Source organism: Trichoderma reesei (assembly GCF_000167675.1).
Source record: "Trichoderma reesei QM6a unplaced genomic scaffold TRIREscaffold_9, whole genome shotgun sequence".
NCBI classification, from domain to species: Eukaryota; Fungi; Ascomycota; class Sordariomycetes; order Hypocreales; family Hypocreaceae; genus Trichoderma; species Trichoderma reesei.
Window position 1 is genome coordinate 649,554 of NW_006711156.1, and position 23,018 is coordinate 672,571.

At 54.6% G+C, this 23,018-nt stretch overlaps 10 protein-coding genes across 10 annotated transcripts; 6 read left to right on the plus strand and 4 right to left on the minus strand.

Moving 5' to 3' along the window:
• Positions 1–210: 210 nt before the first annotated feature.
• TRIREDRAFT_61551 (uncharacterized protein) lies at positions 211–912 on the plus strand (the record flags this gene model as incomplete). The annotated part of the gene is made up of 3 exons (XM_006965289.1): positions 211–396; positions 445–669; positions 742–912. The coding sequence occupies 3 exons, from the start codon at positions 211–213 to the stop codon at positions 910–912; spliced, it is 582 nt and encodes a 193-aa protein (XP_006965351.1).
• A 236-nt stretch (positions 913–1,148) lies between these two features.
• Positions 1,149–2,418, minus strand: TRIREDRAFT_61675 (uncharacterized protein; the record flags this gene model as incomplete). The annotated part of the gene is made up of 4 exons (XM_006965423.1): positions 1,149–1,321; positions 1,374–1,734; positions 1,795–1,949; positions 2,007–2,418. 4 exons carry the CDS (start codon positions 2,416–2,418, stop codon positions 1,149–1,151), a joined length of 1,101 nt encoding a protein of 366 aa, XP_006965485.1.
• Positions 2,419–3,280: 862 nt separating this feature from the next.
• Positions 3,281–5,800, plus strand: TRIREDRAFT_61945 (uncharacterized protein; the record flags this gene model as incomplete). Its single annotated transcript, XM_006965290.1, has 7 exons — positions 3,281–3,475; positions 3,664–3,834; positions 3,900–4,261; positions 4,329–4,384; positions 4,453–5,307; positions 5,376–5,454; positions 5,512–5,800. The coding sequence occupies 7 exons, from the start codon at positions 3,281–3,283 to the stop codon at positions 5,798–5,800; spliced, it is 2,007 nt and encodes a 668-aa protein (XP_006965352.1).
• A 264-nt stretch (positions 5,801–6,064) lies between these two features.
• Positions 6,065–7,102, minus strand: TRIREDRAFT_61690 (uncharacterized protein; the record flags this gene model as incomplete). The annotated part of the gene is made up of 4 exons (XM_006965424.1): positions 6,065–6,195; positions 6,310–6,396; positions 6,461–6,629; positions 6,830–7,102. The coding sequence occupies 4 exons, from the start codon at positions 7,100–7,102 to the stop codon at positions 6,065–6,067; spliced, it is 660 nt and encodes a 219-aa protein (XP_006965486.1).
• A 1,012-nt stretch (positions 7,103–8,114) lies between these two features.
• On the plus strand, positions 8,115–10,172 carry TRIREDRAFT_61677 (uncharacterized protein; the record flags this gene model as incomplete). Its single annotated transcript, XM_006965291.1, has 4 exons — positions 8,115–8,193; positions 8,445–8,661; positions 8,786–10,011; positions 10,072–10,172. The coding sequence occupies 4 exons, from the start codon at positions 8,115–8,117 to the stop codon at positions 10,170–10,172; spliced, it is 1,623 nt and encodes a 540-aa protein (XP_006965353.1).
• Positions 10,173–10,928: 756 nt separating this feature from the next.
• On the plus strand, positions 10,929–12,233 carry TRIREDRAFT_61544 (replication factor C, subunit 3; the record flags this gene model as incomplete). The annotated part of the gene is made up of 3 exons (XM_006965292.1): positions 10,929–11,062; positions 11,125–11,771; positions 11,839–12,233. 3 exons carry the CDS (start codon positions 10,929–10,931, stop codon positions 12,231–12,233), a joined length of 1,176 nt encoding a protein of 391 aa, XP_006965354.1.
• Positions 12,234–13,434: 1,201 nt separating this feature from the next.
• On the plus strand, positions 13,435–15,121 carry TRIREDRAFT_61967 (uncharacterized protein; the record flags this gene model as incomplete). Its single annotated transcript, XM_006965293.1, has 3 exons — positions 13,435–13,606; positions 13,722–13,931; positions 14,013–15,121. The coding sequence occupies 3 exons, from the start codon at positions 13,435–13,437 to the stop codon at positions 15,119–15,121; spliced, it is 1,491 nt and encodes a 496-aa protein (XP_006965355.1).
• A 915-nt stretch (positions 15,122–16,036) lies between these two features.
• On the minus strand, positions 16,037–18,322 carry TRIREDRAFT_36639 (uncharacterized protein; the record flags this gene model as incomplete). Its single annotated transcript, XM_006965184.1, has 4 exons — positions 16,037–16,354; positions 16,481–17,458; positions 17,708–17,860; positions 17,972–18,322. Coding segments are annotated over 4 exons (1,800 nt in total), but the record flags the coding sequence as incomplete, so codon positions are not given.
• An 821-nt stretch (positions 18,323–19,143) lies between these two features.
• On the plus strand, positions 19,144–20,031 carry TRIREDRAFT_77955 (uncharacterized protein; the record flags this gene model as incomplete). Its single annotated transcript, XM_006965294.1, has 2 exons — positions 19,144–19,417; positions 19,525–20,031. The coding sequence occupies exons 1-2, from the start codon at positions 19,157–19,159 to the stop codon at positions 20,029–20,031; spliced, it is 768 nt and encodes a 255-aa protein (XP_006965356.1). The 5' UTR covers positions 19,144–19,156.
• Positions 20,032–21,146: 1,115 nt separating this feature from the next.
• TRIREDRAFT_33763 (uncharacterized protein) lies at positions 21,147–21,449 on the minus strand (the record flags this gene model as incomplete). The annotated part of the gene is made up of 1 exon (XM_006965182.1): positions 21,147–21,449. A coding segment is annotated over one exon (303 nt), but the record flags the coding sequence as incomplete, so codon positions are not given.
• Positions 21,450–23,018: the final 1,569 nt, after the last annotated feature.

The window sequence follows — 23,018 nt, forward strand, 5'->3', positions numbered from 1 at the left end:
CGCATCCGCATCCGCACCAAAGCAGGCAGAACAAGCTCCGATCTCCACCTCCAACTCATCATTCCTGCATTTCATTTACAGCGCACCTTGGCGATACACGTCTACAATTCACACGCCTTGTAGATATTTCACGCAAAATTAACACAACAGTCAACAGCTACCACGTTTTATTGGTAATTGATAGCCATCACAGGCTTCCATCATCGAGCAATGCCTACCACCAGACGATCAGCAGCCGCCAGCGCCCGGGGTCGTCCCGGCCCTGTCAAGGGACAATCAACAATCAGCTTCACCGGCAAGGTCACAAAGGCCGTGCCAAAGGACCTCAAGAAGGCAGCGTCCGACTCCGCGATTGCCAGAACGACCATCCCGGAAAGGCCAGCGTCCAAGGATGATGTAAACAAGCGAGAGCAGGAGAGGGAAGCCGTTGAGACTGTCGCGGAGGAGACCGACGTCATTGAAGAGCCGGAAGAAGAAGTAGAGCCCGTCGTTGAACAGGTCTCAGAGAAGTCGGAGGCAGAGCTGAAAGCGGAGAAGATCACGGATGCGCAGATCAAGTCGTACTGGAGAGCGATTGAGAAGCAGCGCAAGGCGCCCCGGGTGCACCAGGAGGGTCTTGATTTGGCCGAGAAGGTGCTGAGGTACTTTGATGTGAGCTCGCAGTATGGGGTAAGTCTGTCTTGCAAGCCCCTTTGCCCTCTTCGGTTATGTTTGCCCGACGTTGACATTGTCTCCCTGAAGCCTTGCATAGGGATTACTCGCATGAAGCGATGGCACCGAGCTGAGCGTCTTGGCTTGAAGCCTCCGATTGAGGTCCTTGCCGTCCTGATGAAGGAGGAGAATAAGGGCGCAGAGGATTTCGAAACGGCGCACATTGATCGGATAATGAATGCCACGGCTGCGTTACCATGAGACAAGGATTCAGCAGGGTTATGGCGTTGCGTGCGAGAGATGCAGACTCTTTCCTTTCCTCTATGTCTATATGATTTCTCTGTGGAGCTATGGCGGGTATGTTAATTCAATGATGTGCTATCTTTGCAGATGGCCAAAGATTTTGTGGGCATATGCTATACTCGAAGGTGCCGTGCTCGGTTCCTCTATGAGTGGTGATATCGGTCAATGCCCCGTTCCAAGGCATGGTCGTCAAATCAATACCATATGCTTCGTGTTCGGTGATGAGGAATGGTTTCTGCTCCCGCTGCCTCCATCTCCTTCATTGTGTCATAGAGGAAGAAGTCGATCAAGATGGCATTGACGTGTGTATCAGGATGGGCATTCTGGATCTCCTTCCGTATCAACTCGACACACCAGATACTGCATGCTGCAGGATGTCAACAAGAGGCCTCGCAGACTGTTTGGCGACATGGACTTACCTCTGAGTTGAATCTCCCACCGGCTCCCGCTCTCGATAATCTTCTTATCCCGAATTGCCGCGTGGATCTGCGGACCAATGTACAATGCGCCCAGCGTGGAGAGAATTTGAGGCACGCGATAGTCGGCAAACATGGTGATCTTGTCAATGTCGCGGAACTCGCCGTATGACTTGCCCTCGAAGCACGCCCACACATCGGCGACGAAGATCTGGGCGCGCTTCATAATGCGGATGGGGTTGCGTCTGCCCTCAAAGGGGTGCTCGTCTCTAAAGCAGTCGAAGTCTCTAGCGAGCAGGTTGACGAGTTGGGCTGCGGAGCCGTTGGCTGCGGAGATGAGATTGACGACAGAGCAGTCGTATTTCTTTGATGTTGAATTAGTTCAAGCGCTGTGATTTCTGTGGATGAGATGATTCTGACTTACACTATAGAGCACGTTGCCGCTTTCTCGAAGACAGTCGAGTCGCTCTTGAAGAAGAGGCATCTCTTCCTCGGTACAGGATCGAAAGACATGTTTGAGTGACTCTAGGTTGCATTCGTCCTCGTTCTGCCAGAAGTGAGGATCCGTAATGGGTATTCCTTGCAACACTGTGAGAATGATTCACACCTACGCAGCTTAAGGGGTGTCTCACTGACCTTCTTCGAGAGCCCTCTGCAAAGCCGCGACAAGGCTCCAGTACCCCGTCCACCGCTTCCCCTTGTACTCAATGGTAAACCTCTCGTCGTCTGGCAACTCGGACCAGAACGAAAAGTTGAGCAGGTCCATGGTGAAGATGAAGGCCGCCGTGGCCTCGTCCTTGGTCTTGGGGTGCAGCTCGTGCGACGACCAGGTCGAGGTGGAGTAGCTCTTCTCCTGCATCTGGGCGTAGATTGTCTCTGCGGCGCGCTTGGTCGAGCGCATGTCGATGGCCACGTCGATGCCGTGGTTGTAGACGTATTCGGCGTCGGCGAGGACGCCTGTGTCGGGCTCTTCATCCTTGATGGAGACGCCCTGCAGATGCTGGCGGAGGAGAGCGAGGAGCTCGGGATCAGCCTCGTCGTCTGACATTTTTGGGAGACCGAAAACAAGAATCTGAGCCAAATTATAAAATCAATGAGAGGTGTTAAGTGAGATATAGTCAGTGTCCTGTTCACTGTAAATGCAAACTGGGCTTCGGTTGCGAGTGGGCAGAGTACATGTAGGTAGATGTTGTGAATAGCACTCCGCTGACCGCAAGACTTTTGGTGTCTAGGTACAGCCCAATCGGGGCTTTCTACAGAGGATCTCTCGCTATTACTGTAGCAATGGGTCTCAGTATGGGTACCTTACTAGAAGCTCGGCCTCAGAGGGGCTTCAGGCATAACCACAACTCCATTCCACGCTCTCAAGCTCCTTGACGTTTGGCTACCGAGTATCTACAGTGCTACGACACCCCTTTTGTTCCACCAGGCCCTACATACCTTCTACATAGCATTCTTGGGTTGCATCGCCAACATGGACATCAGAGACTCAAGTGAATCAAACCAGGCACACAGCCTCGTCTCTAGTGACTCTCCCCAGCTCAGCCAATCAGCGTATCCTCAGCGCACGGACCCTCTCGGGCATATTCCCCGGCCCCTCTGACCTCATTCAATTGGTCGCAACTTGACTTTTTCGACGGCCTCGTCCTGCGCAGTTCCAGTTACTACCTACCTTAGGTAGTAGCTGTTGTACCTTCGTACTTCAACACCGGGAGCTGCACCTGCGCCGACCATCGCCAGACCAGCAGCTGCAGAGCGACGGGCCTGGCGCAACTGATCCGACGCCGACTCCCTCACCTGCAGACGACCGCCTTCGGATCCCCATCACCGAACTCGACCCTTGAGCTATTCTGCCGCCTTCACGGTTCAGGATTCACTGCTGCATCGCCCGTCACTTGCGCTGAATGGCGATGGAGGCTCCCAGAGAAGCGGCCGCGGATGCAGTCCCGAGCACGTCAACGGCTTCGGCCGTCGTCCAAGAGCCTCAGCAGCCGCAGCGGGTTGTCGCGTCGCATCCCCCTCCTCCTCAGCGAAGCGGACTTGCCACACGCGAGCGATACAATCACCAGTCGCTCGGCGCATCGCTGAATTCCTTGGTCAAGCATGTACGTTTTGGATGGTGAGGCTGGGTTTGGAGACCGCAGACTGTGCTGTCCCGCGATCCGAACCCATCCTCGCAATCGCTTTCCCGTTAACCCTAGATTGCTTCCGTTTCTCACCTTTTTGGCGTCTAATCCACGATTGCTTCACCTCACCTCTTGCTTCGGAATCCGTACGCTGACCTCGGTTACAGGCGCGAGTGCTCATGGTGGGCGCTGGCGGCATCGGGTGCGAGCTGCTCAAAAACCTGGTCCTCACCGGCTTCGGCGAGATTCACATCGTCGACCTCGACACGATCGATCTGTCCAACCTCAACCGACAATTCCTCTTCCGACACGAACACATCAAAAAGTCAAAGTCGCTGGTGCGTGGATGCCGAGGTCGCGCTAAACGTCGTGACGGCTTTCGCAAGGCTAACAATCGCGGCAGGTTGCCAAAGAGGCGGCACAACGATTCAACCCGAACGTCAAGATTGTCGCACATCATGCCAACATTAAAGACCTCGAGTTCAGCGTACCCTGGTTTCGCGACTTCAAGATCGTCTTCAATGCCCTCGACAACCTCGACGCTAGACGACATGTCAACAAGATGTGCTTGGCGGCGGACGTTCCCCTAATTGAGAGCGGGACGACTGGCTTCAACGGGCAAGTCCAGGTCATCAAGAAGGGCCTCACTGCTTGCTACGACTGCACTCCCAAGGACACACCCAAGTCGTTTCCCATCTGCACCATCCGAAGCACACCAAGCCAGCCGATCCATTGCATAGTATGGGGCAAAAGCTATCTACTCAAGTAAGTAGACTCCCTCTGCGCTCGATGCGGCGCTGTCGTTCTTTGGTTAACCATCTTTTCTACGCAGTGAAATATTTGGCGTCAGTGAGGATGACTTTGATCACTCAGCGGATGCGGATAACGGTAAGTCGCCGCCTAGTTCATCTGGCGCAAGGAAAAGGAAGCATACTAATTGCAGGATACCATCTTAGCTCATGAAATCGAGGAGCTGAAGAAAGAGTCAGAGGCACTTAAGCAGATCCGAGAATCAATCGGGACACCGAAATTCCCAAAGTTGCTGTTTGACAAGGTCTTCAACGCTGATATTGAGCGCCTGCGATCCGCGCCAGACGTGTGGAAGTCGCGGCGCGCTCCTGAGGCGCTCAAGTACGACGAAGTAATGGCACGGGCTAGCCAGCTTTTCGACTCAAAGGATGCCATACTGGCGGACGGTCAGAAGATCTGGTCACTCGAAGAAAACTTTGTTGTCTTCAACGACAGCCTCGACCGACTTAGCAAGCGGCTGCTTCAAATGCGGGCGACAAAAGATGCTTCTGCCCCTGAACCAACAATTACTTTTGACAAGGACGACGACGATACTTTGGATTTCGTAGCATCCAGTGCAAACATCCGGTCAACAATCTTTGGCATCGACCTCAAGTCTCGATTCGACATCAAGCAGATGGCCGGCAACATCATCCCGGCCATCGCCACTACAAATGCCATCGTCGCAGGCCTCTGCGTTCTGCAGTCCTTCAAGGTGCTCAAAGGCGAATACGGACAGGCGAAAGAGGTATTCTTGACGCCGTTTGCCAACGCACGACTGCTGGCTCCAGACAGGAATCGGGAACCGAACCGCGATTGTCCCGTCTGTGGTGTTTACTACACCAGCGTCATTGTTGACTTGAACCGGGCAACACTTAGAGACATTGTCGAGGGCCTTGTCAAGAATCAGTTCGGTTATGGAGACAAGGAATTTGCCGTAAGCTACAAGGTCGGCGACGAGCTCCGCAGTGTTTATGATCCCGACGACAGGGACAATCTGGGCAAGAAGCTTACAGAGCTCGGTATGGCACTTTGATCCCCTCACTCCCTCTCCTTCAACCCTGAAGCAGCGAAGCTAACAATGTCTTAGGCATCAAAGGAGGCACTTTCCTCACCATCTCCGATTGGGATGACGAACTTGTCGATGTTACAATTGATATTCAGGATGGGTATGCCTTGTAGATGAGACATGATTCTTGGGGCAGAGGCTAACTCATTGATCGCAGCATCCTGGATGACCAAAAAGAATCGTTCCGCACAGTACATGCCGGCCGCCCCGAAATTCCCCATAAGCCTCAGAAGCCTTCTGCAGTCGAGGCCGACGGCGAGAGTCACGGCCAACCAAACGGAAAGCATACCCTAGACGAGGAAGTGGTGGTAGAGGAGCCTAAGGGCGCCAAAAGACCGCCTCCCGATGATGAGAGTCCCCCTCTCAAGAGGGCCAAGGTTGCCAGCTCGGACGACGATGTGGTGGTCGTGGAAGACGCCGGTGGAGCCATCGTCATCGATGATTAAGAATGGTTGTCATTGCGTTGAAGCGTCGAGAAGAACATCTTGCTGCAAGACGATCACGCAGCACTCAACCCGCCATCGAGGTTGAGGACACAGTTGTTGGCAAACCCGTTGGACGCCAGAAACAATGCGGCATCGGCAACCTCGGCGGGCTCTGCTACTCTATTGAGCGGCGTGTCTTTCAGGAAGGCCTGCTTGATTTCTGGCTTGAGATCTAATTTATTGGCCGTACATTAGCTTTGGACACAATAGGGGCGGCTATTGTATTCACGCAAAAGATATGAGGAGAGGAGGATATAACATACCGGTCCACATGGAGCTATTGACCCAACCGGGCAGCAGAGCATTTACACGGATAGATCGAGACGCCATTTCACGGCACAGGGCGCGGGTGAAGCCTAAGACGACATGAGCCTCCTACCATATGGGATTGTATGTAAAACATTGTATGTTACGATTGACAAAAAGGAAAAATACAGAAATGACGCATGATGATGACGATGCCTTCTTACCAATGACGCCCGCCTTGGATGCAGCGTAAGCAGTGGCCCCGAGGCCACCTTTTGTTCCCATGAGACTTGATACGTTGATGATGCAGCCTGGCAGAGGTGTCAGATAGGCCGAAGAGTACAGTTCCAGGACCAAGTCCGCGAGGAGTCTTACCATTTGGCCTCATCTTTGCGTGTTTGCACACTAGGATGGTGGCGAGGAGGTTCGTGTCGACGATGTCGGAGAGGTGTTCATCGGATGTTCGCATTAAGAGGGATGTTTGGGTGATGCCGGCACAGTTGACGAGGACATCGATGGGTCCTACGGCTGTGCCAGACTGAGGCTGCACGTTGAAGTCGTTCCAGTTAATTATTCAGACTGTGATATACTTGCATAACAATTTGTGGTGTCATATATAAGCCAGCCCGTCATTTAGATCTTTTTCTTATACTCCACCGAAATTGTTCTCGTTGCTTGAACAAACCTATGAGATGAAAAGAATAAACCACCTACCTTTGAGGATGACCCCCGTGCACCAAAGACGGCCTTGATGCTCTCCCGATTCGCAACATCCAGCGGGATGAACCGATGCGCTGCCGGAACGCCGACATCGCCGGCATCTGTGGTGGTGGTGGTGGTCCCGGGTAGGCTGTACGGACGCAGCTGGGGCTCGAGCCGGGGACGCGCTTCGGCGGCGGAGCGGGCGAGGAGGGTGAGGACGGCGCCTTGCTGGGCGAATGCCTTTGCTATGGAGAAGCCGATGATGCCTGTGGCTCCGACGACGGCGCAGTGCTTGCCTGCGAGGGGCAGCGCCATATTTGGCTGAGGAGGTGGTGGGTTGTGTTGTGTTTTTGCTGTGATTATAACGGTATGAGGAAGTTTTGTGGTGATGTTTTGGGTGGATGCTGGGATTGGGGATTCTGGTGGGGGGGCGTTTGCGTGTGTCGAGGTGTGCTAGAGCTGGAGGCTTGAAGGCATGCGCTACAAAGGTAGAGGAAGAGCAAGAGGAGAACCAATTCCTTGCCTTGAGCTGAATTGAGGTTGAGGATCGATTTTTGATCGTCTTTCTGATCGTTCACTTGCTGATTCAGCTTGTTACCCATGTGAATGCCGGTGCTTGGCTGTCTTATGAGCGGTAACTGAATGCAATTGGGCGTTGATCCTTGTGCTTGATCGTGCCTCGGTGCGGAGTGCTAACTGTAGGTACATGTAAGCTTCAAACATTGGACCTTACAGTAGGTAGCGCTAGAGGGATCTACAGCACATGTGGGCTGACATAAAGCATCAATGGAGCTTCTCACAGGTCAATTGTTAGCCAGCGCCCTTTGCTGCTAAAGAAGACTTGTTGGAGCAGTTTGGCAGTGTCGTTCCGGCAGCTCAAGCTAATTCATACATACCCAATCTCATCCATTCATCCCTCAATTTCTGACCATAGGAGAGCTTTGACCGCGCCATTCCTCTTCTTCTTCGCTTCTCTTCTCTTGTCCCAATTCTCAACCTCATCAAGTGAGGTGGCTGCTGAGCACGCGGCTTACAGGGCTCTTGGTGGCTTTTTTTCTTTGTCTCTTTCTCACACCCCCCCAGGCCTGCTGCGCTGGGAACCTGGGCTGCCATTTTTTTTTTCTGCGCCAAGGGCTCTCCTCTCGTCGCATCGCATCTCACTAGGTATTAAAGCTCGAACCCCGACGACTCCAGGCCCCGTCTTCCGCCTCTCCTTCTCCCGCCTCCCGCGCTCGGCCGGTCAATCCATGTCTTGTCTCAATCCCGGCGCCCGACACCGCGAGACCGTCCCCGACAGCGCTGCCATCGACTGCCTGGGATTCCCACCATGAGCGGCACGCGACGCGATGCCCCGCCGCATCACAAGGAAGCCGTCCCCGACGCGGGGCTGAGGAGCCTCGATCACTGTAGGTCCTGTTTGGTTAGCTCTGCAATGCGTTGAGCCTTGAAGGAGGATGATGCTGGAGGATCACGGCGACATCTACGGAGCAGAACCGGTTCTGTGCGACGGCTGCGAGAGGATTGAGCGCTGGAGACAACAGGGCGAAGAGATCCAGTTTCACCAACACTCACTGGAAGAGTGGCTGGATGTCACGCTGGCCACACGCACTCGGATGCGACTGGATACATGCATGCGCTGACACGAGGCCTTCTGCAGACAAGAAAGCGCTGCCGAAATGGCGATACACATTGCGGCACCAGGCGCTCCCTCTCATCCGCTGGGAGACGCCGTATCTGGCTGCTCTTCAGGCTAAGCTGCGCACCCCGGCGCTCGACAGCTACTTCGCCATCACGGCCAATCTGGGCACGCACACCTTCTTCATGATCTTTCTCCCCATGCTGTTCTGGGGCGGCTATCCGGCCTTTGCCAAGGGGTACGTCTGCTGCAGATGAGGAACCTGCCCGCTGAGACTGCGGCGGCAGCGGATCTGCATGCCTCTGTTGGCCTGTTTGCATTGTGTGAGCTCGAGCTTGGGAATGCTAACGTCGAGGCCGCAGGTTGGTTCATATCTTGGCCTTGGGCGTCTTCTGGACGGGCTTCGTCAAAGATTTTTACTCTCTCCCGCGACCGCTCTCTCCGCCGCTGAACCGCATCACCATGTCGGGATCCGCTGCGCTCGAGTATGGCTTCCCTTCGACCCATAGCGCCAATGCCGTCTCCGTTGCCGTCTATGCCGTCCTGCACCTGCGCAGCCCCGACAACACCTTTTCCGACACGACGAAGCTGCTGCTCGAGGTTTTGGCCTACTTTTATGCCGTGTCCATTGTCTTTGGAAGGCTGTACTGCGGCATGCATGGGTTCCTGGACGTCATCGTTGGATCCATTATGGGTGCAGGCATCACCATCCTGGAGTACTATTATGGGCCGCCGCTGGATACCGCCATGCAGAATGGTTCGTGGCTGGTCCCATTCATCACCGGCCTGGTTGTCGTCATCTTCGTGCGAATTCACCCCGAGCCCGCGGATGATTGTCCATGCTTCGACGATAGCGTCGCCTTTGCCGGCGTAGTCATCGGCCTAGAAGCCGGGACCTGGACTGTCGGGAGGACTTTCCTGGCTCAAGCCGAATCTAGCATGGGCGCTTTGCCGTGGGCATGGTGCGTCATAGTGGCGAGAATGGTGGTGGGAATCATCGCCATCTTTGTCTGGCGCGAGACCATGAAGCCTACGCTTCTCAAGGTGTTGCCTCACGTATTCCGCCTCATCGAGTCGACTGGCCTCGACCTGCCTCGAAGATTTTTCACGCCCGCTAGCGAGTACAAGTCTGTGCCTCCTGGGTCACGGCTGGACACCCTCTTCCCGACGGCCTCGGACTTCCCTCGCATGGTCGAAAGTATTCGTCATCCCACGACCCGAGGACGGTCGGTCTCGATAGGCCCACAGAGCGTGGCAGATGCCTACGAAACGCTGGCGTACCGGGAGCGGCAGCGCAGGGACAGCATCGGAAGCAACGCGAGCCTCAAGAGCAAGTCGAGCAATCTGGATCTCAACGGGACAGACGAAGACAAGTCGGGCAAAGGGGCTCAGGCTTCAGGGGCCCAGAAGCTGGTGTACAGCGATGCCAACTCCAACGCTTCGGCTGTTTCAGGGGCACAGAATGGGAACCCTGACATATACATCACCATGGAGGATGCGCGGGACGAGAAGGAGGTCTTTTCCCGGCTGGTGAAGCCGCGTGTGAGATATGACGTCGAGGTCGTCACGAAACTCGTGGTTTATGGAGGTAGGTTGTTCAGCAGTGCAACCTTTCGAAGCGTTGGAACATGAGGCTAACAGGGGACAGGAATCTCGTGGCTTGCCGTTGCAGGCGTCCCGATGCTCTTCAGTGTCACCGGTCTCGGCGTCGTCCGAACTGTGATACAATGGGACGCAGCGACCGCTTAAACTATCGATGACAGGCGCAACAATGTTTGATGGAGTCTATTAGTGAATCTGGGGACAGAAGGCGTTTTTTCTCTTTCTCTTCTTCTCATCTCATCCTCCACCGGGGCATCCTTCTTGAGCCTCCTCCCTTCTATTTCGATAATTCAGAAATCTCTTGAGGTCTTTATACTTTCCTTCTTGCACGGCGACAGGTCGCATTATTATAAACCCCACGGCTAAGGCGCGATGAACTGAGAACATGTAATCTAATTATCTTCTTTCTCGTTTGACAATTCTTGTTCTCTCTGTTCTCCTTGTCCTCTCTATATGTTGGACACGGGACTGTGGGGGATAGTAGGGAGCGAGGGGTCATTGTCAGACTTGGCATAGTACCACGACACCAGGGCTATCCGGCTTAATTGGCGGTTAATATTAATGAATGATAAGAGGTTAGATGCACTCGCGAGCAAGCGATAAACCTTCACCACTGGGTAAATCATCATGTGGTCATATAGTTGTAGTTTTGAAGAAGGCTTAAGAGCTGATGTGGCTTGGAGCAAAAAAGGTGGCTTGAGACGTGGCGCAGCTGCAGGGGTTTTAATGGGCAGACACGTCTCGACGCGTGCAGCTGCACCCGCTCAAGTTCAAGCACACGTTAGACGACGACGGATCGCATATCTGCACCCCAGGGCAGGCCACGAGTGAACCAAACACACAGCTCAATAATCTGAAAGAGGTCTCAGTTTACGCCCTAAAAAATTGTGAACCGCTCCTACAATGTCCGATTACGAGGATGAAATGGACGTGGACGGTCCTGGTCCATCCGCCGATATCACATTCTCGGCCGAGGCGACAAAGGGCAAGCGGAGTGCTGCCAATTTGCCAGTCGAAGCTGAAGACACACTGCCATGGTACGGACGAAGCTTCACCTGTAGTCTTGACCAAGGCAGCCTACTGACAGTGGCCGTTTCAGGGTTGAAAAGTACCGACCAGTAACGCTCGACGATGTGTCCGGCCACCAGGACATCCTAGCCACCATCAACAAGTTTGTCGAGTCGAACCGCCTCCCCCACCTGCTTCTCTACGGACCTCCCGGCACGGGCAAGACATCTACGATATTGGCCCTGGCGCGGCGCATCTACGGCACCGCCAACATGCGGCAGATGGTGCTGGAACTGAACGCCTCGGACGACAGAGGCATCGACGTGGTGCGGGAGCAGATCAAGACGTTTGCCAGCACAAAACAGATCTTTACAATGGGCGGTGGCGCGGCCAAGGGCAATTCGATTGCGGGATTCAAGCTCATTATTCTGGACGAGGCGGATGCCATGACGAATACCGCGCAGATGGCGCTGCGAAGAATCATGGAGAAGTACACGGCGAACACGCGGTTCTGCATCATTGCCAACTACGCCCACAAGCTCAGCCCCGCGCTGCTGTCTCGTTGTACGAGGTTCCGTTTTAGTCCGTTGAAGGAAGGTGATATCAGAGTGCTGGTGGAGAAGGTGGTGGAGGAGGAGGGTGTCAAGATCCAGGGCGAGGCTGTGGATGCGTTGGTAAAGCTGAGCAAGGGCGACATGCGACGGGCATTGAACGTGCTCCAGGCTTGTCATGCGTCAAGTGAGTCCTTAGAGCCCCCCACGGAGGTATCTACTATGTGTGCTTCAGGCTAATGTGGAATTTTCAGGCACGCCACTGAGGCTCAAGAACGAGCCCAAGCCGCCGGAAAGCGAGATTCAGCGCGAGACGATTACGACTGAGACGATTTACAACTGCATCGCGGCGCCGCAGCCAGATGCCATCAAGGAGATTATGGAGACGCTCCTGAGCACGCCGGACGTGACGAGCTGTCTCAACACCATCAACGCGCTGAAGACGACGCAAGGCTTGGCGCTGGCGGACATCATCACGGCGCTGATGGAGCAGCTGACGAAGCTCGAGGTGAGCGCGGAGGCCATGATCACCTGGCTGGAGGGGCTGGCGGAGATTGAGCACCGCGTTGCTGGAGGAGGCAGCGAGATGGTGCAGACGGGGGCGGTCGTGGGCGTGATACGAGGAGGGGTGGAATTGATGAGCAAGTGAGCGGCGTGGAATTTGCCATCTGAGGAGATTATGTATGTTATATGAGGGCATCTCGTTGATGGCATGTCTGTAGCTGGGAAAGGATACCAACAGAGGGAAAGCAATCTGCTTACGAGCATCATGTGTAGCAATGCTGGCATGAGGATCCATTGAAAGATGCTATCCGAGGATTGTCTTGACCGTCATTCCACGAGTAAGGTAATAGCATCTTGCCACATATTTGCATGGTCCTCGGAAGATTTGACCTTCATCGAGCTTCGGCTGGAGACTGTGTGGCGTAATAAGCGAAAATCTGGGGGAAGAGAGCTCTGGTGCCACTGACTGACATGTGCCAAAAGGGTCCCTGAAGACTACCTACCTGCCTATCCATTTCGGGCCTAAAGCTGTTGTTACGTCAGGGAACGCGCGCGGGTATGAGCAATCACGGAGTGGGCGATGCCTTCCATTGAACCATCAATAGTTATTTCCAGTAGGTACTCTTGAGAGTAATCAGAAGGAACAAAGAACTTGAATTTCAGGGCAAGTTTCTTTCGCAACTCCCACTTGGTAATACTATGTGGCAGGAACTTTCTTCAGGTACCTAAGGTAAGGTAAGGTATGCAACTATCGGCATCCCAGCAGTTTTGTCAGCTTCACCCCATATATGATATCAGCTAGCACATACCTATTCATATTACTGCACCTCGACTATTCCAAATGTTCTTCCCTGGACGCAAAATCTCACTGCCAGCCATTGCTGCAGCGAATTGGGGCTTACTTACTACTATGCCATGTCATGATTATGTTTGGCTTATCGGTCAGTTCAATACCCAGGGATGTTTAACCTGGTGGCGCCGAAATCCAATTCGTGATCGCATTCCATCTGCGCGGACGGTCTGTTGATTCTCGCCGCTTGACGACTCGCCGACTCTGGGAATATCGCCGCTTACCGTCACCGTCTTGCATCTCTCGAGCTACAGGCCTTTATTCTTTGTTGCCAAAAGAAGAACAGAATCGACAGCTCCATTCCACGTCCCTTGCCGTTCTACTGCCGATTTCCGCAACTGCGACAGCATAAGTCGGTGGAGGCCCAGCCCGGAGACAGAAAGAGCACAAGACACACACGCACACACAAAAACGCCCGTCGGTATACATAAAAGAGGCAAAGTAAGGAGGTGGACAATCTCTTCTTCCCATGTCCGCCTCTCCGAGAGAAGGGGCCATGCTGTCCGCGAGCCCAAGCGAGGCCGCGAGCACGTCGGGGCTGCCCCTGCATGCGCAAGCAAATGCCGAAGTCCACAAGATACCGCAGATTCTGCCGCGAGAGCGCGTCTTTCCCATACAGATTGGGGGCGAGCTGTTTAAGCTGTCTGGGGCTTCAATCTCATCTGATGGTGCGTCGCGTGTGCTGTGACTTGCCTTTGACGATCTGGTCACGAGCTTGACACTCGATTTTTCTCTGTCCTGGTGCTCGTGTGGTTTGCTAACAGTCAGGCTGATTGTTGGCAGCGCCGTCGTACTTTTCGCAATATTTCCTCTGCCAGATCAAAGCGGCCGAGAGCAAAGGCGAGGATCCATCATCGTCAATTCGGACCCTATATATCGATCGCGATCCGAAGACGTTTCGAGATATTGCGCTACATCTACAGGGCTACCATGTGAAGCCGCGGGATGGAACACACTTTGTGCGCTTATTTGCGGACGCCCAATTCTACAACCGTGCGTCTCTCTCAGGAGCCCAATGGCTCTCAATTGCCCTCACGGAACATCCAGGTTACTAACCATGGTCTTGACACACAGTCCCCAAGCTCATCTCTCAGCTCAACGAGGAGAGCATTTTCATCTCCATTGGCCACCGCGAATTCCAGATCCCGCGCGACGTTCTCAACGATCCCGCCAATTCCCCAAACTACTTCTCCCTAGGCTTCGCCCTCTTCTTCTCCCAGCCAAACGACCTATTCCCCGGCCTCGATCGCGAAGGGCTGATACGTCCACCCTCGATACTTCCACCCTCGGTGCCTAATCGCAACGCCGATACCTTTGCCGAGCTGCTGCGCTTGCTGCGTGGCTATCCCGTCAGCGTCCGGGACGAGACTCATCGCCAGGAGCTCCTTCGAGACGCTCGATATTTCCACTTCAAAGGCATTGAACAGCAGCTTGTTCCCCACTCCATCAGCTACAACCCCTTGCGCCAAGTCGACGAGATTGTGCTGCGGTTGGAGAATGTGCAGAAGAGCGGCGTCAGCATCTCGGCCCCCGAGGACTTTGACGGAGCATTCCGACGCCCTGTCAGGCATGTCCGATATGCACGCCCATACGTGGACAGCAAGCCCGCAGAGTTGATATTGGAGATTGGAGGAATCACGACAAAGCTCAACTTCTCAGCTGGGGGAGCCAGAGCAGAGTTCTTTGAAGGTACGAAGGCGAGGGTAGCGAGACTGCTCGAGGTGGTTGCGACAAAGCTCAACCTGCCTCCGACTACGCAGCCGCTCGGTCTCCTCATGGCATCAGGCGGCGCCAGTTCGCAACCAGCCACGCCGGGTAACACCCCGCTCAGCGAAGATCTCGTTCGAGTCGTCTTCGAAGCCGAGTCTGCAATCACCCTTGATGGCGAGGACTACGAGGGGGACTTGAGCAGCTACAGAGACGATGACGCCACTCCCGCTTTTACTCCCGACGCCGAGGCCCCTGCGAACCCCAGGAAGCGCCACCGGACAGGCGAGAGCGTCGACATTGGCCTGCCCACCGACGGCCAGCAGTGGGCCGTCAGGACGGGGCTCTTTCGGCTGCGTATCCAGGAGAGCAAGGGCGGGAAGAGTGCGGTTGAGTGCGCTTTTGTGGCGGTCAAGATTGATGCCGTGAGTTCGGAGAGGGGCAGGAATAAGATGAGGAAGTTTCTGGGGGAGTGATTATGTGTCTCGATTGGATATGAGAATAAAAGGAGGCACGATGGATGTGTTTGTATATACATGATTTGATGAGTCGAAGCGCAGAGGGGGGAGTTTTTCGATGATTCGATGGGGGAGAGAGGACGAGATACCAGATCATTCAAGATCATTGTTTTTAACCTTTGCCTCGAAATATACAGAGTGGATATTTGATGGCATATACTTGATCATAGACGTAGAGCAACTGGTATAAAATGTGGCTCTACTCTGGGTGTATTATCCTAGTAGAGGATTCGATCCCGGGGACCATTGAATCTCATGGCAGTGACAGCATGTAAGTGGAAAAAAAGCCTTCATTTCTCAACTCGAAAGAGCCTATAGACAGCACATAAAGTACCAACGACAACGACGACGACAACAACAACAACGAACAAAGCCAATAGAGAGACGACAAGACAAGACCTCCAACGCCCAAGAACAGCAGCATCAACGACAACCGCCACAGAAAGAAAAGAGAATTCAAAAAAACGCCTCCTTCGCCGGCGCTTTCCCAATTGTGGCTTTTGCCCACCCTTTCCCTCGTACCCCTTTTCCCCGTTTTAGATCACCTATGCAAAGAATGAGACAGTTGAGGATATAAAACAACATGAAGGGAAGAAAAAGAAAAGAAAGAAAGACTGCAAAAGGAGAGCTGTAAAAAGGGAGAGGAGGGGTAGATGAGGGCGGAGAAGGAAAGAAAAGGCAAATAGATGAGAGAGAAGTGGTGACGGCTTTCTCCTCATCGCAACCATATATATATCCCAAACCATCCAAAACGTTGCCGCTTAAACCAACCCTTTATGTAAACCTCCATCGTGTAAATTCAAGTCGAAAGAGGAGAAAGAGAGAAAAAAAAAGGGGGGGTAAGAAAGAAGCAGCGCCTCAAGAGTTTCTGGATCTGGATCGGCTCCCAACTCTGCCCACCGGGCCGCTGATATCTCGTCTCCCCAGGCCAGATGTTGGCCGGCTCAGTGGTGTAGCCGCTCCCCTGGTCGCACTCCTAGCACGGCCTCTCCTCTCGCGAATCTGCGCCAGTGCTTCTTCGCGGCTCATGGTGGGCGTCATGGCCGGATCGGTCGTGTCGAAGCTCGCAGCGCTGCTGTTGGACGCGGTTCGCATCCGCTGGTTGAACGACGAGCTGGTGGATCGCTCGTCTCGGACTGGGACCGTGGTTGTTTTGGTTACTGTGTAGACAGACTTGGCAGAAGCTCGTGCCTCGGCAGACTTGCGTTTCCGGGGCAAAGCAAAGCGTTCAGTCTGCGGTGCTGGTGCTGATGCCGACTTTGGCGCCAGCTCCAGGGCTCCCTCGCGCTCTCCTGCCGCCGCCTGGTGTCGCATTACTCCCTCCTGAGCGACTTTGGTGTTGTCAGGGAACGGCGGGATGCTACGCAAGTTTGGCAGAGAGTCAGCTTGAGGGTCTATTCGCGGGGCATTGATGAGCGACATGAGCGATGATTTCCCCGGGGGAAAATCATAGACTGAAGGCTCGACGGATGGTGTTTTCGCAAACGTACGTTGATGTGCCTCTTTGCGGTCTGCCGGAGAAGAAGGCATCTCCGGTTCCGGCTCCTCGTGGGCCTCAATGACAATCTCGGCCTTGCGCTGGGCTTCCAGCTCGATGGCCTCCTGCTCCGATACCGTGCGGAAGACGCCCTCCTGGGGGTAGAAGACGGTGCTCCGCCTGGCGCCCTTCCTCACCTTGCCCGGCTTCAGCTCCTGCTGCTGCACGGGCGACGGAAGCGGCTCAGCGGAAGCTTCGCGCTTCTCTTCCGGGATGGACGCCTCTGCAGAAGCCTTCTTGCGTTCGGGGGTCGCTCGAGGGAGCTGCTGGGCCAGCATGCTAGTCCGACGCTTTGACTTGGAACAGGGGCAGCAGTGCATCTGGCACTCAGCCTGCATAAACTCAATCATCTCCTGAGCTCGGTCGGCTCTCTGCCTCTCCCACTGCAGCTGCTCGGTGAGCTGCTCAATCTCTAGCTCGCTGGCGGCCGACGAGACGACCTCCATTGTCGAAAGCGAGACGCGAGGATCCCTGCACCGGATCGTCGATGCCAGCCTGCGCTTCCTGGGCGGAGACGCAAACTCGTCGTCTGATTGCTCGGCAGGCAGGGGAATGCGACCCTCTGCGGCGAGACGGGCAACCTCTTCGTTCTTGGCGGCGACCTTGTAGGCATCGCGCTCCTGCTCGACCAGCTTGAGGCGCTCGAATGCTTGCTCGAGCTGGTCCTGGAGGCTGTTGGCCTGGTATTTCACTTCAAACAGTTCCGCATCTCGAGCACGACCCTTTTCTCTCTCCTGCTCTAGTGACTGTTCGACCAGCTTGTTCATCGCCTGAGACGATTTGAGATCCGCTTGAAGCTTGGTAATGGTGGATTCGGCCTTGAGTCGTTGCTGTTCTCGAGCATTGCTGCGGTCCTTTTCGTCTCGTAGAGAGTCCTTGACGACTTTGGTCGCCGCCTTGACCATTCTGAGGTCGTCCTGGAGTTTGGCAATGGTGTTCTCAGCCTCGCGGTTCTGCTCCTCTCGAGCGCTGCTCCGGTCCTTTTCATGCTGCAGCGACTCTTCGACTAGCTTCGTTGCTGCCCTCGTGTTTTTGAGGTCTTCCTGGAGTTTGACAATGGTAGATTGCGCCTTGAAGTTTTCCTTTCTGGCGCGCCTGATTTCCTTCTCCCACAGAGCCTGCGTGTGTGCGTGTGTCTCCTTTGCGCGGCCATAGTTTTCCTGCGTTGGCCGAGAGAGTTCACATTAGCCAACACCCACTGACAGGACAATCGATCGTGCCCTCATCGCAGCAAGTCCATCATCAATTCACGTCGTTTGCTTGGTGCTTACCATGACAGTTTCCAACCGCTCGCCCACCCTCCTCTCGCGCTCCTTGCCCTCCTCAATCTCCTGCCTCAAGTCCCTGGCCTCGTCCTTGAGGCGCCGCATCTCGGCCTCGGCCTCCTCGCGGCCCAGCATGGCGCGCTTGAGCGCCGCGTCGGCCGTCTTGCGCTCCAGCTGCCGCGACTGCATACTCATGCTGTTGAACTGGCTGATCTTGTCGTGGACGGGCGAGGCGAGGCCGTCTACCGAGGCTCCGGGGGTTCGCAGGGTGGTGAAGAGGGTGTTTTCGCGGCGCTGGTTGACGCGGTCGGGCGATGCCATCTGGAGGGGTCCGCCAGTGGCCGCGGGGGAGTCGGGCAGACTCGACAGCTCTTCCATTTGCTGGTGGCTTGAGCTGCTGCTTGTGTCTGGCGCGGTCTCTTATCTCTACCGTGGTCTTGTCGGGTCGCGATTCGTTCCGGCGGTGTCTCGTTCTTGCTGCGATGATCGATTGCCTCGAGGGCTGATTCGGGAGGAATGTTGGTGATGATGATGACGACGATGATGGTGGGTTTTGCAAGAATGAAGCCTTACTCCGTCCCGGGCAGCGTCGTGCATTTGTGGGTTTGTTAATAATGCCTACAAACACAAATGACCTGCTTTAGTGCCTATTAGGTGCTAATGCTGTTTACCAATTTCCACCACCAAGAAGCTGCCAAGTGGATTTTTGTTGCTGTAGCGACGCCCCACCTGGCGATGCCCAACTCAGCAGGAAAAGCTCTCACTTGCAGCTGCAAAGCCAACGCCTGGCGTGTGCATAGTTTGTAATTAACCGCGCTTTAGCCATGCGCATTGTTCTGCTGCGTCGCTTGTATGAATGAACGACCCTGATGTCTCTGAAATCCATCGCTACGAACCCCTGGAGTGTGCGCAACAGACCAATCACCTCGCCTCAGCGTCAGCAACTCGCCAACGGGAAGCTCTTGCTGTCCCGATCCCGCCAAAAGAGTTCCGCTTATATGTACGGAGGTAGAATACGACTTGATACGACTTGTGTTATGGGACATGCAGCATTGAAGCCACGATTCTCTCCATCATCTCACCAGTTCCACTCTGCTCAAGGGAATCACACATACACACACACACACACACACTCCCTCCCAATAGAGAAAAGGGCTGCCACAGTTCGACTGAAACAGAAAACGCAGCGCCATGGCAGACTCGGAACTGCGGCAGCGCAAGCCGCACGCTGCTGAAGATCCCATCGAGCCGGCAAGGAAGAAGAAGAGCCCCCAGCAGCTCGTCGACGAAGAAGAAAAATACACCTACTGGATCGACGCCCTGCGAGTCATTACTTTCTTGTTCCTGGCGTCGTGCGCGCTCAGCTACTGGATCAGCAATGGCGAGAGCTTCTTCTGGGGCCAGAAGAACAAGCCCAACTACATGAGGGTGGACTGGTGGAAGGCCAAAATGGTGCGTCTCAGTCTGTCCCCGTAACATACTAATCAAATAGAAAGACAATATACAAAGTTCTGGTATGTTTTTTTTCCTTTGCTGACATGGGGAATTCCCCCTCACAGAACGGCCCTCTTTACCTCACCCCCGAGGAGCTCTCCGCCTACGACGGCAAAGACCCCTCCAAGCCCGTCTACATCGCCATCAACGGCACCATCTTCGACGTCTCCCTCGGCCGCCACATCTACGGGCCCGGCGGCTCCTACAACTACTTTGCCGGCTGCGACGCCGCGCGCGCCTTCGTGACGGGCTGCTTCGCCGAGGACCGCACCCCGGACATGCGCGGCGTCGAGGACATGTTCCTGCCACTCGACGACCCCGAGACGGACGCCCAGTGGACCGCCGCCGAGTTGGAGGAGCTCAAGGCCAGGGAGCTGGCCGTCGCGCGGCAGAGGGTGCACGAAGCGTTGAAGCACTGGGTCAACTTCTTTGGCAACAGCAAGAAGTATCATCGGGTGGGCTTCGTCAAGAGGGATGAAGGCTGGTTGGAGAGGGAGCCTAGGAGGGAGCTTTGCGCCGCGGCGCAGCAGGGGAGGACCAAGAGGAAGCCGAGGCATGGAGGGGAAAAGTGATTGCTTGACAAATGTTTAGCGGATTGGATGTAAATCAAGAAGCAGGCATATGTATAGACTATTATGGCCAAGGCAATCATTTTTCGTTTCTTGAGAACAGGCACATATGGGAAGGAAGGAAATCAGATAATTATTCCATCGTTCAGCTCAGTTTGTACAGAGACTTGAAGTGTGCGCCATCTCGAGTCATTCGATCCCTCTCAATGCTCCCTACCCTATGCTCATAGAGAATCGAGCTACAAGAACGGCACAACAAATCAAGACTCGAGAACCTGCAAATGTCATCGAAACATAAAAATCACCAAATAGAACAGCACAAGTGAAAAAACAACCCCATTCTATTGAAAATAAGGTTATCCAGAAACATTTACACACATGGTCCCTTATTAGCATGTGCTCTCTAACCCAGGACTCTTGCTGTCCTTTTCTCCTTTCGTGAAAATCTTTGTGGATCAGATTAACTTTCCATGCCACTTCAGAAAAAATATAATTGAAAATAGAAAACCCCTTGCTTGCAAGGAAGATGCAGATATGAATAAGCCCCCGTCAATGGTATTACAGATCGTCGTCTCGCTTTTTTATACAAACCGTCCCCCGCCATCATTGTCGTCAAGCCAGTCCCGCTTATAGCAGAGCAAAGGCAGCACCAAGAGCCAGCAGCAGGCTGGTGGAAACGCCAACGGATGAGGCGCCGCTCTGGGGGATGCCCGTGTCTGTGGCACCGCCGGGGAGAACGCCAGTGCCAGAGGGCGCGCCGTCGGTGACTGAGGGAGGAGGAGTGAGAACGTTGGTGGGCTCGGCCGAGGGAGCGGCCGAGGGAGCAGCGGGAGCAGCGCTGCCTGAGCCAGAGTCAGAGCCAGAACCAGAACCAGAACCAGAACCGGAGCCGGAGCTGGGGCTGGGGGCAGGGTATGAGCCAGAACCAGAGCCGGAGCCGGAGCCGGAGCTAGGAGAAGCGGCAGGAGGAGCAGCGGCAGGAGCACCACCCTGAGCAGTAGCAGCAGCAGTTCGGTAGTTGGCAAGAGAACGGGTGGCGTTGGCAGAGGTGCTACAGGTCTAATGTCAGTCACTTTGCTCGACTACAAGCGGCGTTCTGCCGAAAGGACTCACTTCTCATTGATGACCATGCTCATGCCGGCGGAGCAGTGCTTGCCCTGGCTGCAGTAGATCCAGATAGGCTTGGTATCGTTGATCATGACGGTGAAGACGGGAATCTCCTTCTTGGAGGCGCCGGCAGCAACGGGCATGTAGCTGGACCAGATGCCAGCGATGGAGCTGTTGACCTGGTGGATGGGCGTGCAAGGGTGGTCAAAGTCGGACTGGGTGACGGTGTGGTTGCCGGCCCAGAACTGGAACTGGACCATGGACCCCGGAGCAGCCTTGATGTTGTCGGGGTAGTACTTGAGAGCGGGCTGACCGGCCATACCAGCCATGGGGTTCTGGCCAACGGAGACGACCTGGACATCAACGGCTAGAGGATGTGTCAATACCGGTTCCAACACGGCATCTGAGAGGTAACTGTAGCAAGTGTACGTACCCTGAGTGACGGCAGCAAAGGCCGCAAGGAGGAGAGTAGAGAACTGCATCTTGAATAGAGGGTTTTCTGTTGTTTGTGGTTTTTTTTTCTGAAGAATAGGCCGGCCTAAAGAGAGAGTACCAGACTTCCCAAAATAAAACCTGATGGAAAAGAGAGGATTGGTAGGAGGAAAAGAAAGCAAGATTAAGTCTTGAATAGGTAAGAGAATGTGAAGTAAAGGAAGCGATGGAACCAGCAAAGGACTAGCCTTTGGAATGTAAATGTAAACTGGATAGAGAAAAGAAGAGAAGAGAAAGTAAGGAGACAAAAGGAACCCCACGGACGAATAGTTGAACAATGGTTGAAGGAAAGAGGAAAGAAACAACGGAAACACGATGGCTTTTATGAATCTCTCATCTCTCTGTTCATGCCACTCTCGACGTCCGCATTAGCGTCCTTGCACCTTGTCCCAAGGGGGGGTCCCATTACGGGGAAAGGCAGTCGTCTAGGAGGCGCCTATCATGAGTCCTCAAACAACGGGGCATGGCTTCACTTCAACGCCGCCCATAGCGTGTATGAGACCTGTTTGGCCATGGGCGCTGGCCTCGAATCGCCCGGTCCAGACAAATGGCCGGCTCAGCTCAATCGGGTCTGCGAAACAAATCTGGATGCCGGGGATGGCTCTCGACGGCAGGGGTCAGCCTCCGTGGAGCAGACAATGGCAGGCTGCTGCTAGCCTCACTCCGGCCTGTGGCTTGCACGGACAGCGTTCTCCTCGTCGTCGACACGCTGAGGAACGCGGACCCTGGCATTGTCGGCCCTGACAGAGGCAATCTCTCACACTGACTAGCCGTCATGGGCGCCGGGCGACTGTGAAGCCGGAATTGCACTCGTTGCAGCACCGCCGCGCCACACCTAATTTTGAGGGGCCGCGCCGGGGTCTGATGTCGAAGCTGCTTCAAGTTGCAGCGCCTCCGACACACGCGAGACATCCTCGGTTTCAGCGCAGCCAGACGCCGGCGACCGCAGCAGCCGCATGGTCGCGACCGCACTCGATCCCGATAGGCCGATTGTTTCCATTCGTCCAAACAAACTCTTTTTTTAAAGAATGTGCCTGGCTGCTTTGGAGTCCAATGGCGCTGTCAACTGGAGACAGGCACAGGTGTAAACGCCACAAACCCCTGCCAGATGTGTGCAGAATCCGGGCTATTGTCGCGTTAGTGAAACGCTCTAGGTAACCGACCGCCAAGCGCTACAACACCGGACCAGAGTCACGATGCCCTCTGGCAAACATTCACGTGGGGTTGCTTGTCAGGATGACAGTTTCACCGAATTGGAAATTGAACAAGACAAGACTCAATAGATTGGTATGAATGCCATGGGTTTGCTGCTTGCAAATATCTGCATTGCGGAGAATGCCCATTGATGAACCGATGACGAAACTGGTCGCTCGCGATGCGCTGCTCAACAT